This window comes from Salvelinus alpinus, chromosome 25 (assembly GCF_045679555.1).
Source record: "Salvelinus alpinus chromosome 25, SLU_Salpinus.1, whole genome shotgun sequence".
Taxonomy (NCBI): Eukaryota; Metazoa; Chordata; class Actinopteri; order Salmoniformes; family Salmonidae; genus Salvelinus; species Salvelinus alpinus.
Genome location: NC_092110.1, coordinates 38,639,149 through 38,657,057, shown reverse-complemented (window position 1 = coordinate 38,657,057; position 17,909 = coordinate 38,639,149). Strand labels below are relative to the sequence as shown.

The 17,909-nt window shown below is 44.5% G+C and overlaps 1 protein-coding gene across 2 annotated transcripts in view; it reads left to right on the top strand.

The window, feature by feature from the left end:
- The window catches only part of LOC139553952 (probable phospholipid-transporting ATPase IA), a 32,914-nt gene extending 15,628 nt beyond the window's left edge, over positions 1-17,286 (top strand). For both annotated transcript variants that reach the window (XM_071366758.1, XM_071366760.1), the window contains exons 18-34: positions 2,895-2,979; positions 3,524-3,663; positions 4,021-4,159; positions 4,281-4,345; positions 4,594-4,766; positions 6,953-7,136; positions 7,367-7,477; positions 7,734-7,808; positions 8,050-8,172; positions 8,461-8,539; positions 8,630-8,691; positions 8,914-8,970; positions 9,066-9,173; positions 9,330-9,418; positions 9,532-9,624; positions 10,746-10,840; positions 15,856-17,286. In XM_071366758.1, coding sequence (XP_071222859.1) covers positions 2,895-2,979; positions 3,524-3,663; positions 4,021-4,159; positions 4,281-4,345; positions 4,594-4,766; positions 6,953-7,136; positions 7,367-7,477; positions 7,734-7,808; positions 8,050-8,172; positions 8,461-8,539; positions 8,630-8,691; positions 8,914-8,970; positions 9,066-9,173; positions 9,330-9,418; positions 9,532-9,624; positions 10,746-10,840; positions 15,856-15,956 — 1,779 coding nt within the window. In that variant the 3' untranslated portion in view covers positions 15,957-17,286. The remainder of the gene's footprint in view (positions 1-2,894; positions 2,980-3,523; positions 3,664-4,020; positions 4,160-4,280; positions 4,346-4,593; positions 4,767-6,952; positions 7,137-7,366; positions 7,478-7,733; positions 7,809-8,049; positions 8,173-8,460; positions 8,540-8,629; positions 8,692-8,913; positions 8,971-9,065; positions 9,174-9,329; positions 9,419-9,531; positions 9,625-10,745; positions 10,841-15,855) is intronic.
- The last annotated feature ends 623 nt before the right edge of the window (positions 17,287-17,909 follow it).

Sequence of the window (17,909 nt, the reverse complement as noted above, 5' to 3'; positions counted from 1 at the left end):
GTTGGTTTTTAAAAGAAGAATTCTGAAGATCTGAGGCTGGACCCAGACTACGCTGGTCGTGTGGAATATCATGGGAACAATGGGAGTGACTCCATCCTGGCAATTTAAAGGCCTGAGAGAGAGTGACTCAGCTGAGGTACAGGTTCAGATTAGGAACGACACATTCACTTTCTGAGGAATATGCTGGCAGTCCTGGGGTTATCCTGACTGTCACAGACCTCCTGTTAGCGATGGATCCTACGTCTGTGTCCGAGGAGGAGAGAGTTGTCCTAAGATGCAGTATGAAATGTACTCTGGATCTCAACACAAACTTTATTTGGTATAATAACAAACAGCCTGTACCAAAGAATGATGCCTAGTCCATCAGCCTGTACCTAGACCCAGTAAGCGTTGAGGATACAGGCCGCTACTCCTGTGCTGTAAAGGGCCGTGAGGATCTCCACTCTCCTGAAGAGACTCAATGTCAGATACGGCCCAAAAAACACCTTTTGTGTCTTTCAGTCCCTCTGGTGAAATAGTAGAGGGCAGTTCAGTGACTGAGCTGCAGCAGTGATGCCAACCCACCAGTGGACATTTTATACTTGTAGTATTTCAATAATACAACTTTGCGAAGTGTATTCGGACACAGTTATCGCATCACCAACGTCAGCTCTGAGGACAGTGGACAATACCATTGTGAGGCCAAGAATGAAAGAGGATTGATGAACTCTAAGCGCTGAGATGATCATTGTAGCATCTCTCCAGGCTCCAGTGTTTTCCTGGGTTCCTGTGGTGGGGGCGGGGGTCTGTCCTGGATGCTGGAGCTCTTCTAGTCCTCATCTGCTGGATTCTGAAGAGGAAGGTCCACAGGAGGAGGTGATACCATAACAGTCACACATAGTGTTCACCCTAACCCCAACAATGACACGTACACAGCTCTGAACATAAGGGTCCAGGTCCCTTGAGTACGACACACTGGCAAGTGTGAGGGACTACGCCATTGACATGCACACATCACCTCAGAGAGATGCTCAACCCCCAGTGTATACGAACATGCAGAGGAGAGAATAACCACAGGACCCGGACTGAAGAGGATCACCACAGGACCCGGACTGAAGAGGATCGCCACAGGACCCGGACTGAAGAGGATCGCCACAGGACCCGGACTGAAGAGGATCGCCACAGGACCCGGACTGAAGAGGCTCGCCACAGGACCCGGACTGAAGAGGCTCACCACAGGACCCGGACTGAAGAGGCTCACCACAGGACCCGGACTGAAGAGGCTCACCACAGGACCCGGACTGAAGAGGCTCACCACAGGACCCGGACTGAAGAGGCTCACCACAGGACCCGGACTGAAGAGGCTCACCACAGGACCCGGACTGAAGAGGATCACCACAGGACCAGGACTGAAGGGCCTTGGCACAGAGAGTCACTGCAACAAGCCAAAGCTAGTCCTAACATTTATCTACCCCTGCTATCGTAACGACCTATCTGGAAGTTTTATTTTATTTGTTATTGAATATTGAATTTTAATGATCTTCTCTTGAAATTCTCATTATCTATGTTGATGAGTACAGTATATTGGATTATGTAGCCTACATATTTATGTCTATAGTAGTTTATGTTCTAACGTTGGGATTTGCTATTTCCACATTTTTTTATTATAACCTACTTTTCTCAGCTGCTAAAAGTGATTATATTAGTAAAAGCCTTTTAATGTTTTTTGCTTCTGGAACAAATTGCTCTTGATATACACTCAGAGGCCAGTTTATTAGGTACACAAGCCTGTTCACAAATGATTCGCTCCTACAGACAGTGAGTCGTGGCCGTGGCTTGCTATAGAAAGCAGGCATTGAGACATTCAGTTACTGTTTGATTGAACGTTAGAATGGGCAAAACGAGTGACCTAAGCCACATTGAGTGTGGAATGATTGTCGGTGTCAGGCATGCCGGTTCCAGTATCTCAGAAACGTCCGGCCTTCTGGGCTTTTCACACACAACAGTGTCTAGGGTTTACCGAGAATGGACAAACAAAAAATATCCAGTCAGCGGCAGTCCTGTGGGTGAAAACAGCTTGTTGATGAGAGGTTGAAGGAGAATGGCAAGAGTCATGCAAGCTAACAGGCGTCCCAGAAACAGGCAAATAACGGCACAGTACAACAGTGGTGTGCAGAACGACATCTCGAAACGCACAACTCGTCGGATGGGCTATTGCAGCAGACGACCACACCGGGTTCCACTCATATCAGCTAAAAACAGGGCTCGAGTGGCCACGCGATCACACTCACTGGACAATTGAGGAGTTGAAAAACATTGCCTGGTCTGATGAATCTCGGTTCCTGTTGTCATGCTGATGGCAGAGTCGGGATTTAGCGTCAGCAACATGAGTCCATGGCTCCATCCTGCCTGGTGTCAACGGTACAGGCTGGTGGGGGTGGTGTAATGGTTTGGGTCCCTTGATACCAATTGAGCAACGTTTGAACTCCACATCGTATCTGAACATAGAATCCATGCCCTGAAGAATTCAGGCTGTTCTGGAGACAAAGGGGTGTCTGACCCGGTACATAATAAACTGGTCACTGAGTGTAAATTATATATTTTGTTGCTTTCAGATACAATGCATTTGAAGAAAGAAAAAAAAATCTTTGCCATATTGTTCTTTCCCATGATAGTCACACTTGTTTTCTTATTCTATTACAAACTATTAATGAGGACCTTTTGGAAAAGTTCAGTGTAAATTAAATGCATGTTGTAAATTAGCTCAAAGTTAAATGTTTCAAAATATACAAAAAAATAAAACGAGTTTGCAGCAGTGCAATGTCCATTTGTGGTAAAAAAAACAGTTATGATATCTTGCACATTCAAAGAATTAGCCACGTTTGTTGCAACAATCTGGGTGTGTTTTCTGACAGGACTCTGTCATCTACGAGAGACTGGCGGACAGCTCCAAGTACAAAGACATCACTCTCAACCACCTGGAACAGTTTGCCACAGAGGGTGAGCCAGAGTTTCACTGTTCTCACGCATTCAAATGGCATTGTTATAGAGTAGGACTAGCTAGCCAATGAACCCCTTCACATGCAAGTATAGTGTTGTTATTTAATGTTGTCGTAATGATCTGGTTAGATCTGATAGGTTTAACCTATATGGTCATAGCTCCACCTTGCCCTCTGATTGGCTGGGCTGAATTTTCACTATGTTTCTTATACTTATCCAATTCTCTCAGATCTGTACTGTACAGGAGCATTGTGTCATCTGTCTCTCTCTGTGTCTCTCTCTGTGTCTCTCTCTGTGTGTCTCTCTCTGTGTGTCTCTCTCTGTGTGTCTCTCTCTGTGTGTCTCTCTCTGTGTGTCTCTCTCTGTGTGTCTCTCTCTGTGTGTCTCTCTGTGTGTCTCTCTCTGTGTCTCTCTCTGTGTGTCTCTCTGTGTCTCTCTCTGTGTCTCGCTCTGTGTCTCGCTCTGTGTCTCGCTCTGTGTCTCGCTCTGTGTGTCTCGCTCTGTGTGTCTCGCTCTGTGTCTCGCTCTGTGTGTGTTTTGTCAGGACTAAGGACGTTGTGTTACGCTGTGACCAACATCTCAGATGAGTCATACGAGCAGTGGGCTGAGTTGTACCAGAGAGCCGCCACCTCCCTTGCCAACCGAGCTCTGAAAATGGAGGAGAGTTATGAGCTCATCGAGAGGGTAACCAATAGAAGAACCCTGTCTTTACAATAAACTAAAGACACACCGTAGACACCGTGTTTTTTTCTAAAGGACCCTGTGCCTTCTGGCTGTCAGAAAATACTATCATAAAGCGACAGCGTTGTCCCGTAAGACGATACAAAATGGATTCTTACAAGAGTTTATGATGTAGCTACAATGTGGCATTGGTGTAGTCGGCCTCCATGTCTTTATGTGCTTGATTTAAGCTTGACGGAAAGCAGGGTGGGAAGAATTAGTACTTTTTGCCGCTGCTCCACTGGTTCCATTGGACCAGGTAAGCTATATCAAGTGCACCTCAAGTATTTGAAAAGTATTTTACTTGTATTTTTTCCCCAGAACCTGCAGTTGCTTGGTGCCACGGCCATAGAGGACAAGCTACAAGACAAAGTCCCCGAAACCATAGAGACTCTGCTCAGAGCTGGCATCAAGATCTGGATCCTCACCGGAGACAAGCAGGAGACTGCCATCAATATAGGTGAGGAGGCACACACACACAACTCCACCTGCCAGTACACACTAAAAGTGCTCAGACCCACTTAGGTCCACTATAGATCAGTACCTTCAAATTACATCCTTCTTACCCGCTGCCTCTCAAGGTCACTCGTGTAGGCTGCTGAGGAAGAACATGGGGCTGTTGGTCGTGAACGAGGAGACACTGGAAGTAAGTGTCAATCCCAATCTCGCCCTCCTGTTGTCAACAACAGAAAACAAAACACAACAACTGGATATGAGGCCTTTTCTGTTCTGAGCATGTCATTCATAAATGTATTATTATGACGCTAACAACACCACGGCCGAGAATTCCATTCCCAGAGGAACCGTATGTACGAAAACATCTATGTACTGTAAGTTGCTTTGTATAAAGGCATCTGCTAAATGGCATACATTCAATAACTTACTATATCTTAGGGGACGCGAGCGGCCTTGGGTCATCACTGTGGCATGCTGGGAGAGGCGCTCCACAGGGAGAACGACGTTGCCTTGGTGATGGACGGCGAGACGCTGAAGTACGCCCTCAGCTTAGAGGTGCGCCAGTACTTCCTGGACCTGGCCCTATCCTGCAAGGCCGTCATCTGCTGCAGGTAGCCAATCACAGCATAGGAGCCCTCCATTCAGGCTGTTGCTATGAATTACAACTGAAGTTACAGTAGCATGGTATGTTACTTCATAAAGGGTTCATAGAAAGTGGACAAGCAGTTTATAGACTAAGTCATTGGTTCAAAGAGGAATTATTAATAGTTTGTCATAAACAGCCAAACAATCTCTTCAAGTGGTGTGATCATCTCACGGTTTCAAGGATTGAAAATGACAATCACGCAAATTCAACCAATGAGAACCCTCCATAAAACACTACAACCTGGTGTGTAGACTAGACAGTCAACAGGTAACACTGGTGTGTAGACTAGACAGTCAATAGGTAACACTGGTGTGTAGACTAGACAGTCAACAGGTAACACTGGTGTGTAGACTAGACAGTCAATAGGTAACACTGGTGTGTAGACTAGACAGTCAATAGGTAACACTGGTGTGTAGACTAGACAGTCAATAGGTAACACTGGTGTGTAGACTAGACAGTCAATAGGTAACACTGGTGTGTAGACTAGACAGTCAACAGGTAACACTGGTGTGTAGACTAGACAGTCAATAGGTAACACTGGTGTGTAGACTAGACAGTCAATAGGTAACACTGGTGTGTAGACTAGACAGTCAACAGGTAACACTGGTGTGTAGACTAGACAGTCAATAGGTAACACTGGTGTGTAGACTAGACAGTAAATAGGTAACACTGGTGTGTAGACTAGACAGTCAATAGGTAACACTGGTGTGTAGACTAGACACTCAACAGGTAACACTGGTGTGTAGACTAGACAGTCAATAGGTAACACTGGTGTGTAGACTAGACAGTCAACAGGTAACACTGGTGTGTAGACTAGACAGTCAACAGGTAACACTGGTGTGTAGACTAGACAGTCAACAGGTAACACTGGTGTGTAGACTGACAGTCAACAGGTCACACTGGTGTGTAACTAGACAGTCAATAGGTACACTGTGTAGATGCAGTCAACAGGTAACACTGGTGTGTAGACTAGACAGTCAATAGGTAACACTGGTGTGTAGACTAGACAGTCAACAGGTAACACTGGTGTGTAGACTAGACAGTCAACAGGTAACACTGGTGTGTAGACTAGACAGTCAACAGGTAACACTGGTGTGTAGACTAGACAGTCAACAGGTAACACTGGTGTGTAGACTAAGACAGTCAACAGGTAACACTGGTGTGTAGACTAGACAGTCAATAGGTAACACTGGTGTGTAGACTAGACAGTCAATAGTAGCAAAGTTCATGTCATTGTTACTCCTCAATATAAAAACATTTGACAGACAGATGACAGAGTAAGACACTATAAACCAGCCCTCTCCAACCCTGTTCCTGGAGAACCACCCTCCTGTAGGTTTTCACTCCAACCTTGTTCCTGGAGACATACCCTCCTGTTCCTTCAACTCCAGTTGTAACTAACCTGATTCAGCTAATTATTACAATCGGGTGCACTAGATTAGGGTTGGATTGAAAACCTACAGGACGGTATCTCTCCAGGAACAGGGTTGGAGTGAAAACCTACAGGACGGTATCTCTCCAGGAACAGGGTTGGAGTGAAAACCTACAGGACGGTATCTCTCCAGGAACAGGGTTGGAGTGAAAACCTACAGGACGGTATCTCTCCAGGAACAGGGTTGGAGTGAAAACCTACAGGACGGTATCTCTCCAGGAACAGGGTTGGAGTGAAAACCTACAGGACGGTATCTCTCCAGGAACAGGGTTGGAGTGAAAACCTACAGGACGGTATCTCTCCAGGAACAGGGTTGGAGTGAAAACCTACAGGACGGTATCTCTCCAGGAACAGGGTTGGAGTGAAAACCTACAGGACGGTATCTCTCCAGGAACAGGGTTGGAGTGAAAACCTACAGGACGGTATCTCTCCAGGAACAGGGTTGGAGTGAAAACCTACAGGACGGTATCTCTCCAGGAACAGGGTTGGAGTGAAAACCTACAGGAGGTTAGTTCTCCAGGAACAGGGTTGGAGTGAAAACCTACAGGACGGTATCTCTCCAGGAACAGGGTTGGAGTGAAAACCTACAGGAAGGTATCTCTACAGGAACAGGGTTGGAGTGAACACCTACAGGACGGTATCTCTCCAGGAACAGGGTTGAAGAGCCCTGCTAGAAACAATCATATTCAGTGATGGTTCAATATCACATGTGTCCCCAGGGTGTCTCCACTGCAGAAGTCGGAGGTGGTGGACCTGGTCAAGAGGCAGGTGAAGGTGATCACCCTGGCAGTCGGTGACGGTGCCAACGACGTGGGCATGATCCAGACGGCTCACGTTGGCGTGGGCATCTCTGGCAACGAGGGCCTGCAGGCCGCCAACTCCTCCGACTACTCTATCGCCCAGGTAACCCCTCTATCACCTTAACACATCAATACTTCTGAATGTATTTGAAGACTGGTTTTTAGGGGGCAATAATATCATTTATGGCATTATTTAACAAGGGCAAATCGCCGATTTGATCATGTGGATATCACCTAACCCTAATACGTGGCATCTGGTCTCTGTCTCTGTCTCGCTCCGTCTGTCTATGTCTCTCTTTCTGTCTCTCTCTGTTTCGTTCCCTGTCTTTTCAGTTTAAGTACCTGAGGAATCTTCTTCTAGTCCATGGGGCGTGGAACTACAACCGAGTGTCCAAATGCATCCTGTACTGTTTCTACAAGAACATAGTGTTGTACATCATAGAGGTAGGGCTGCTTCAGTAGGGCCGCACAATTCTGGTAACTTTCACAAAAGGTCCAGAGTTTCCAGAAGTCCCAGTTGGAAGATTCCCAGAATTAGGAAGGAATAAGCAGGAAATCATCCAACCAGGTTTTTTTCTTTTTCTTCTAATGTCTCGTTGGGATTTTGTGAAAGTTCCCAGAATTCTGCAACCCTTTGAGGTCAACATGGATGCCAGTGTGTAACAGAGATCCGCAGTCACTCATTCATCTTGTTTTTCAGATCTGGTTTGCGATCGTGAACGGGTTCTCTGGTCAGATTCTATTTGAACGTTGGTGCATTGGTCTTTACAATGTGGTAAGTGTGTGTACACTCCTTAATTCACTCCTTACATGGAGTTCTCCCTGATTTACCCCCTAGTAAAATATGAATGTATCACTTTTTAGTCTTTTTGTGTGTGTGTGTGTGTGTGTGTGTGTGTGTGTGTGTGTGTGTGTGTGTGTGTGTGTGTGTGTGTGTGTGTGTGTGTGTGTGTGTGTGTGTGTGTGTGTGTGTGTGTGTGTGTGTGTGTGTGTGTGTGTGTGTGTGTGTGAGACAGATCTTCACAGCGATGCCTCCTCTGGCCCTGGGTATATTTGAGCGCTGCTGCAAGAAAGAGAACATGCTAAAATACCCAGAACTCTACAAGACCTCCCAGAACGCACTGGGTTTCAACACCAAGGTACACCCTCCACCCATTAACCCCGGACATTATCGCCTTGTGAAAAGGAGACGAGAGGCCATTCTCATTTATCAATCGTGAGCAGCACGAATTTGGGCGTGTAACATTTGCATAATAATTTTTTTCCCACATTTCAACATTTGGGCATTTTACCAAGTTTTCAAAGATAAACAGATAAACGAACAATGCCTGCACAATCAAATGTTTATAGCATTAGGGTCTTAAGGTCCATTTGGAAGTTGGAACTAGGCCCTCTTTGTTCATATGTTTCCCCCTGTCCCACTGCAGGTGTTCTGGGCTCACTGTCTCAACGGCCTCCTCCACTCTGTCATCCTCTTCTGGCTACCCCTGCTGATGTTCCAGCACGGTATGCTGTGTGTGTCTGTCCTGTCTGTCTAGCTGTCTCGGTCCGTTTTAGTATTAAGCAGTCCTGCATGTTTGGTTTCTTTTATTCCAGATACTGTGTCTTGGAACGGGAAGACTCCAGACTATCTTCTCTTAGGAAATATGGTTTACACGGTAGGTTGACTGCATGCCCAAAAGAAAGGTCTGGTTTGTTTTTGGATAGCCTTCCCAGCTCTCAATGAAATATCTGAAAACACTTTGGTAAATTGTTTCTGAATTTAGTATACACACAGTAGCAAGACTTCGATAGAGACACGACACCTCTGATTTTCTATATCCTCATGAAATGTTGCCTGGTAAAGTGACTTGGTGTTTTCTCTCTTCTCCGTCCCCCAGTTTGTGGTGATAACCGTTTGTCTCAAAGCTGGACTGGAGACTTCATCGTGGACACTGGTGGGTTCAGTAGGCTTCCCATTTCTGTCATTCAGAATATGAGAAACCATTGCAAAGTGTGTTTTTCCTGACCTGCTCTGTTGCTCCCTCTGTAGTTCAGTCACATAGCCATCTGGGGCAGTGTGTTCCTGTGGGTGTTGTTCTTCTGGCTCTACTCCACCTGGTGGCCAGCTATAGCTATTGCACCAGACATGTCTGGTCAGGTAAAGTACGGATCACTCTATGTCCAACAATATGCATTTGTTGGACAAATGTGTTGCACAATATGCAACACAGAAGCAAACTTACTATTCACGTGTTTGAAAGTTTTAAGTGTGTGTGTGTGTGTGTGTCTGTGTGTGTGTGTGTGTGTGTTGCAGGCAGAGATGCTGTTCACCTCAGGAGTGTTCTGGATGAGTCTCCTCTTCATCCCTGCCACCTCACTGCTGTTTGACGTGGCGTTCAGAGTGTGAGTCCAGACCTTAATACATACAGTACTAGCTTCCGAGGAACAACTACGCTTTAAACAGCCCTTTCATTCTATGATATAATTGTACATCTCTCTCTCGCTCTCTCGCTCAGGGTAAAGAGGTCTTTCTGGAAGAACCTGGTTGATGAGGTGCAGGAGCTGGAGGCTAAGGCTCAGGACCCTGGAGTAGTGGTTCATGGGAAAAGGTGTTTTTATACCGTCTAATTGTATTGAGAAAATAAAAAATAAAAATGTCACATGCGCCGAATACAACAAGTGTAGACCTTACAGTGAAATGCTGAATACAACAAGTGTAGACCTTACAGTGAAATGCTGAATACAACAAGTGTAGACCTTACAGTGAAATGCTGAATACAACAAGTGTAGACCTTACAGTGAAATGCTGAATACAACAAGTGTAGACCTTACAGTGAAATGCTGAATACAACAAGTGTAGACCTTACAGTGAAATGCTGAATACAACAAGTGTAGACCTTACAGTGAAATGCTGAATACAACAAGTGTAGACCTTACAGTGAAATGCTGAATACAACAAGTGTAGACCTTACAGTGAAATGCTGAATACAACAAGTGTAGACCTTACAGTGAAATGCTGAATACAACAAGTGTAGACCTTACAGTGAAATGCTGAATACAACAAGTGTAGACCTTACAGTGAAATGCTGAATACAATAAGTATAGACCTTACAGTGAAATGCTGAATACAACAAGTGTAGACCTTACAGTGAAATGCTGAATACAACAAGTGTAGACCTTACAGTGAAATGCTGAATACAACAAGTGTAAACCTTACAGTGAAATGCTGAATACAACAAGTGTAAACCTTACAGTGAAATGCTGAATACAACAAGTGTAAACCTTACAGTGAAATGCTGAATACAACAAGTGTAGACCTTACAGTGAAATGCTGAATACAACAAGTGTAGACCTTACAGTGAAATGCTTACTTACAAGCTCTTAACCAACAATGCAGTTTTAAGAAGAAAAAAAAAGTAAGAGATAAGAATAACAAATAATTAAAGAGCAGCAGTAAATAACAATAGCGGGGCTATACACAGGGGGTACCGTTACAGAGTCAATGTGTGCATGCTTTTTGTTTGTCTGATGTACTCTTCTCTCTCTCTCTCTCTGTCTGTGTGTGTGTGTGTGTGTGTGTGTGTGTGTGTGTGTGTGTGTGTGTGTGTGTGTGTGTGTGTGTGTGTGTGTGTGTGTGTGTGTGTGTGTGTGTGTGTGTGTGTGTGTGTGTGTGTGTGTGTGTGTGTGTGTGTGTGTGTGTGTGTGTGTGTGTGTGTGTGTGTGTGTGCAGCTTGTCAGAGAGAGCTCAGCTCCTGAAGAACACGTTTAAGAAGAACAGCATATCGTCGGCATACAGCACAGAGTCCGTCCCTCAGAACATGCTTCGTAAGTCACACGCCTTACAGAATGTGGTGCTTCACACTTGTCCATCTCTCTTCCTTCTATAGTACAGTAGAACATCACCACCTAGAACAGTGTCTAAACCCAGAAGGCACAACATCACAAGATGTCCGGAAACGCTTGCCAAACAGACCAAACAGACCAGGCCGGGGTTTGAGAAGTCAATGAGAGAAGTGTAAAATTCATCCTAAAGGCACAACCTAGATTGGAGCCAATGTCTTTAAGTATTTGAACATAGAAGACCGTTAGACCCGATGACGTGCTTCTACGCATGAGCTTTGCTAGCCAACGTCGCCATGACATGGCCTACAAGTGTGATCGGGGATTTGGAGAATCAGTTTGTCTATCTTCATACTGTACTGTCTTTGACAACACTCTTTGACTACATTTCCCACAATGCCATTTGTCCCTCCCTCACTGCCTCCATACACATGCAGGCATGGAGGGGGTGAGATTGTCATGGTCACTCGAGGTGTGAAGGTTAGTGAGCCCCTCACAAGGTTGGATCTGTGTAAAGTAGGTAAACTTCCCTGGACTCATAGAGCTTTGACAGTGGGGTAGGTTAGAATCGTCCCTGTAGTTTCAATAGACGGACCTTACTGTAGTCTGTGGGCTAGAAGAATAGAAACTATTGAGTAGGATATGTATTGTGTTAGGATATACACTATACAGTGGCTTGTGAAAGTATTCACCCCCCTTGGCATTTTTCCTATTTTGTTGCCTTTCAACCTGGAATTCAAATAGATTTTTGGGGTGTTTGTATCATTTGATTTACACAACATACCTACCACCTTGAAGTTGCAAAATATGTTTTATTGTGAAACAAACAAAACTTGAGAGTGCATAACTATACACCCCTCCAAAGTCAATACTTTGTAGAGCCAACTTTTGCAGCAATTACAGCTGCAAGTCTCTTGTGGTATGTCTCTATATGCTTGGCACATCTAGCCACTGGGAGTTTTGCCCATTCTTCAAGGCAAAACTGCTTCAGCTCCTTCAAGTTGGATGGGTTCTGCTGATGTACAGCAATCTTTAAGTCATACCACAGATTCTCAATTGGATTGAGGTCTGGGCTTTGACTAGGCCATTCCAAGACATTTAAATGTTTCCCCTTAATCCACTTAAGTGTTGCTTTAGCAGTATGCTTAGGGTCATTGTCCTGCTGGAAGGTGAACCTCCGTCCCAGACTCATTTCTCTGGAAGACTGAAACAGGTTTCTCTCAAGAATTTCCCTGTATATAGCACCATCCATCATTCCTTCAAATCTGACCAGTTTCCCAGTCCCTGCCGATGTGAAAACATCCCCACAGGTTGATGCTTCACAGGTTGATGCTTTCACCATGCTTCACTGTGGGGAGGGAGTTCTCGGGGTGATGAGAGGTGTTGGGTTTGCACCAGACATAGCGTTGTGGTCCCGTGTGGCTCAGTTGGTAGAGCATGGCGCTTGCAACGCCAGGGTTGTGGGTTCATTCCCCACGGGGGGACCAGGATGAATATGTATGAACTTTCCAATTTGTAAGTCGCTCTGGATAAGAGCGTCTGCTAAATGACTTAAATGTAATGTAAATGTTTAACTTGATGGCCAAAAATCTCAATTTTAGTCTCATCTGACCAGAGTACCTTCTTCCATATGTTTGGGGAGTCTCCCACATGCCTTTTGGTGAACACCAAACATTTTTGCTTATTTTTTTCTGCACCACTTTTCTGTTTTTATTTTTTTTAATTCTTTGAAACAAATTTTTTTTTCTTCACCTCACCACTTTGGACTATTTTGTGTATGTCCATTACATGAAATCCAAATAAAAATACATTTAAATTGCAGGTTGTAATGCAACAAAATAGGAAAAATGCCAAGGCGGGTGAATACTTTTGCAAGGCTCTGTATATACAAAAGTATGTGGACACCCCTTCAAATTAGTGGATTCGGTTATTTCAGCCACACCCGTTGCTGTCAGGTGTATAAAATCGAGCACACAGCCATGCAATTTCCATAGACAAACATTGGCAGTAGAATGGACATACTGAAGAGGTCAGTGACTTTCAACATGGCACCGTCATAGGATACCACCTTTCCAACAAGTCAGTTTGTCAAATTTCTGCCCTGCTGTCTTTGTGAAGTAGAAACGGCTCAGACGTGAAGTGTTAGGCCACACAAGCTCACGGAACAGGACCACCGAGTGCTGAAGCGCGTAGCGTGTAGAAATCGTCTGTCCTCGGTTGCAACGTTCACTACCGAGTTCCAAACTGCCTCTGGAAGCAATTTCAGCACAAGAACTGTTTGTCGGGAGCTTCGTGAAATGGGTTTCCATGGCCAAGCAGCCACACACAAGCCTGAGATCACCATGCGTAATGCCAAGTGTCGGCTAGAATGGTGTAAAGCTCTCCGCCATTGGACTCTGGGGCAGTTCTCTGGAGTGATAAATCACGATTTACCATCTGGTAGTCTGACGGACAAATCTGGGTTTGGTGGATGCCAAGAGAACGCTACCTACCCCAATGCGTAGTGTCAACTGTAAAGTTTGGTGGAGGAGGAATAATGGTCTGGGGCTGTTTTTCATGGTTCAGGCTAGGCCCCTTAGTTCCAGTGAAGGGAAATCTTAACGCTACAGCATATAATGACATTCTAGACGATTATGTGCTTACAACTTTGTGGCAACAGTTTGGGCAAGGCTCTTTCCTGTTTCAGTATGACAATGCCCGCGTGCACAAAGCGAGGTCCAAACAGAAACGGTTTGTTGAACTCGGTGTGGAAGAACTGGCCTGCACAAAGCCCTGACCTCAACCTCATCTGAACACTTTTGGGATGAATTGAAACGGCAACTGCGAGCTAGGCCTAATCGCCCGACCTCACTAATGCTCTTGTGGCTGAATGGAAGCAAGTCCCTGCAGCAATGTTCCAAAGTCTAGAAGAGTGGATGCTGTTATAACAGCAAAGGGGGGACCAACTCCATATTCATGCACATTATTTTGGAATGTTCGACGAGCAGGTGTCCACATACCTTTGGTCATGTAGTGTACAGTGCATTCGGAAAGTATTCAGGCCCCTTGACTTTATCCACATTTTGTTACGTTACAGCCTTATTCTAAAATTTATTTAAATAGTTTTTTTCCCCCTCATCAATCTACACACATTACCCCATATTGACAAATCAAAAACATGTTTTTAGAAATGTTTGCTAATCTATTAAAAATAAAAACTTACATAAATGTGATATTTCAGTTTTCAGACCCTTTACTCAGTACTTTGTTGAAGCACCTTTGGCAGCGATTACAGCCTCCAGTCTTCTTGGGTATGACGCTACAAGCTTGGCACACCTGTATTTGGGGAGTTTCTCCCATTCTTTTGTGCAGATCCTCTCAAGCTCTTTCAGGTTTGATTAGATATTTTGAGGTCTCTCCAGAGATGTTAGATTGGGCTCAAGTCCGGGCTCTGGCTGGGCCATTCAAGGACATTCAGAGACTTGTCCCAAAGCCACTCCTGCGTTGTCCTGTTGGAAGGTGAACCTTTGACCCCGACTGAGGTCCTGAGCACTCTAGAGCAGGTTTTCATCAAGGTTCTCTCTGTACTTTGCTCCGTTCATCTTTCCCTCGATACTGACTAGTCCCCCAGTCCCTGCCGCTGAAAGACCACCCCGCATCATTATTCAGCATTCACCATGCTTCACTGTAGGGATGGTGCCAGGTTTCCTCCAGATGTGACACTTGGCGTTCAGGCCAAAGAGTTAAATCTTAGTTTCGTCAGAGAGTCCTTTAGGTGCCTTTTGTCAAACTGTCAAATACCTTTTACTGAGGAGTGGCTTCCGTCTACCGTAAAGGCCTGATTGGTGGAGTGCTGCACAGGTGGTTGTCCTTCTGGAAGGTTCTCCCATCTACACAGAGGAACTCTGGAGCTCTGTCAGAGTGACCATTGGCTTCTTAGTCCCTGACCAAGGCCCTTCTCCCCCGATTGCTCAGTTTGGCTGGGCGGCCAGCTCTAACTTCTTCCATCAAACTTCTTCCATTTAAGAAGGATGGAGGCCACTGTGTTCTTGGGGACCTTCAATGCTGCAGATGTTTTTTGGTACCCTTCCCCAGATCTGTTCCTCGACACAATCTTGTCTCGGAGCTCAACTGACAATTCCTTCAACCTCATGGCTTGGTTTATGGTCTGACAGGCACTGTCAACTGTGGGACCTTATATAGACAGGTGTGTGCCTTTCCAAATCATGTCATATCAATTACATTTACCACAGGTGGAGTGCAATCAAGTTGTAGAAACATCTCAAGGATGATCAATGGAAACAGGATGAACCGGAGCTCAATTTCAAGTCTCATAGCAAAGGGTCTGAATACTTATGTAAATAAGGTATTTCTAAAAAACTGTTTTTGCTTTTTCATTATGGGCTATTGTGTGTAGATTGATGAGGAAAACAATTTCATTTAATCAATTTTAGAATTTTTCGGTGTCTGAATACTTTCTGAAGGAACTGTGTAGGTAGCTGCTGGATCCCTCCCCAGTCCGACTCATCCATCACATCCTGTGTTAGACATTTACCTTCACCTAATATTGAGTTATTAGCTCTATATAGCTCTATATCTAATTTAGCTGTGGGTTGTTGTTCTAACTGTCCTGGCTTTCTGATAATGTAGTGTGTGATAATGTACTGTGTGCAGTAGTGCTTCGCGTGTAGCCTGGATTATAAACACAGGTGTTTTTTTGTCGAGGGGAAGGGAACAAACTTTGGTACAGGCTTTGTGTGTGTTCGAGTTGACTGCACCTGTGGTGAATTGTGGGTAAATTGTGACAGACTTACTGATCTACAAATAATAATGAGTAGTTATTTATTATGCAAGGTGGTTTGTAGACCAGTCAGTAGGCTGTAGGCTGAACAAGCCCTTTGAGAGGTGGGGGTGGTGTTATACATCCTTATTTTGAAAATCTCACCAGGTGGTCAGTGTGAGATTTTGTAATGGCGTCTGAGATTTTCATATATAAGTATCATGTGCTTGTTTTCCCTTAGACGGCTATGCCTTCTCTCAGGAGGAAAACGGAGCGGTGTCACAGTCTGACGTGATCCGGTCGTACGACACCACCAAGCAGAGGCCCGCTCAGCCCCAGTAGTGAAGCCTCTCCCCTCCCCCTCAGCGATGCCCTCCTATCACATGCTGCACTCAGCCATCCCCATTGGAGGAGGTTGACAGGAAGTCACCTCACAAAGTGGGGCCGGTCAACTTCTGGTCCCGTCCAGAAACAACCCCCCAAAACCCATAACCTCCTGAGGAACTTCTGTTGATCTGAGAAGACTGGATAGGTGTCAGCAATATGGGGCAAATTCCCCACTGGGGAGGTGGTATGTATATCATATTGGTTATACCTGACCTATCTTTCAGATCTACTGAAGTGCAGAGGAGGTAGGAGGTGGAGCTAAGGGCTGTTTCTGGAATGCCCCGAAGAGAGAAAAAAAAAATAACATTGCAAGATGACATTTACAGAAAGTGTTTTCACTTTTGGTTTGTCCCAAGCACTGACTTTTTAATGTGTCTTTGTCCTGAAGACTTGACCTGTTTTTATATTTGTATGTGGAAGAGTTCCATTCTAAGCAACGGGTGGCCTTGGAAGAGGGAACGTCTCATATTTTATTTTTGGTGTGGCATAAGACCAAACTCGAACAAGATGTACATGCCACATAAAGAGCAGTGTTGGACCAAAACGATCCACGAATCATCCCTAAACCTGAAATTTGTAAGAGAATGGGAAACCCTGTGATGTTGCTTGCCAAAGAGTAATGTGTGTAACCAATGGGGGTTTGAATGTAGTCTATGATGATTGAATGCCATTTGCATTCAATCATTGCACTCCAGAATGATATCGCGAGCAAGCACTACAGGTTAAGACTTGATGATGGGCTTCTCATTTTAAGATTATATCTCTGAAAGATTCCTTGCATTCCATGTTTCTCTCTAGTCAATCCATCCCAACAGTGCCTTTCAGAGAGTTTCTCTCATGCAGTAGTGTAACGCTATAGTGTGTGTGTGCATGTGTTTCTTTGTCTTTTGCATGGTTTAAAATCCGTCCATGGCTCTTTTCACCGCAATGCAAATGTTCTCTCACTGACCGGGAAAAAGAAGTATGCGTTAATTTATTCGTTTGAATTGTATCCATGTTGTGTGAGTGAGTGTGAGGGATGAATGTGAGGGATGAGTATTTCTGGGGAAACAGAAATAACTCTTACCCAGAAATACCACTCAAACTTCATGCCCGTAAAAGCTGGATATACCTTGGTTTTTGTTCAGAGAAAAAAAAAAATATATTCATGTGTTCTTATGTTCCTTGAGTCAAAAAGAAGAATTCATAATTTAACAAGTTTACTTTTTCTATAACTTATTTAATATTTCCTTCTCAGATGCATAAAGGGACGACTAAATAAAACCACTGTAACACTCAAATACAACCTTCTAGTCTGTGCACTCAGATTTCTTTCTTCATACTTTTCACAGATATTTTAAACACTATAACAATAACGATGAGTATACAAGTGTACCTCACTCACATATCTGTATACGCAGTGTGTGCTTATAGAATTGGAGGTATGCTGTGCTTGTACAAGATGTGGCAATGCCCAACCACATGTTTAGCCCAGAAACTGTACAGAGTAGAGTACAAAAGTGAAACTAAAAGTGTGAACATTCATTGTTAGTTTTTCTCAATTGCGTACAAGCATTGAACGAAACAATGTCGATTTTCAAAATGTTTTCACAAGACACAGAACTCTGTGGCCTTTTGCAAAACAGTGAATGCATTTTTAAAGCAAGGCAACGGCAAACATGTCGCCCCCCCACGAATGATGCAGCGCCCCCCTTGGGCTAATCAGTGTAATTTTGTAAATGGCGGGTCTCTACGGCAAGACACATTCACCCAAGTTGAATCAAAATCAGGCCAGTAGTGTCTGATATATCACGTGGGTTAGCTAGACTCATATCCCTGAGCAAGTGTGCCATTTTCTTTTCTGAGTCAAATAGATCAAGAGATATAAACATGAGCCTGTTATAGCGCCACCATTTGGTCGATATGAAT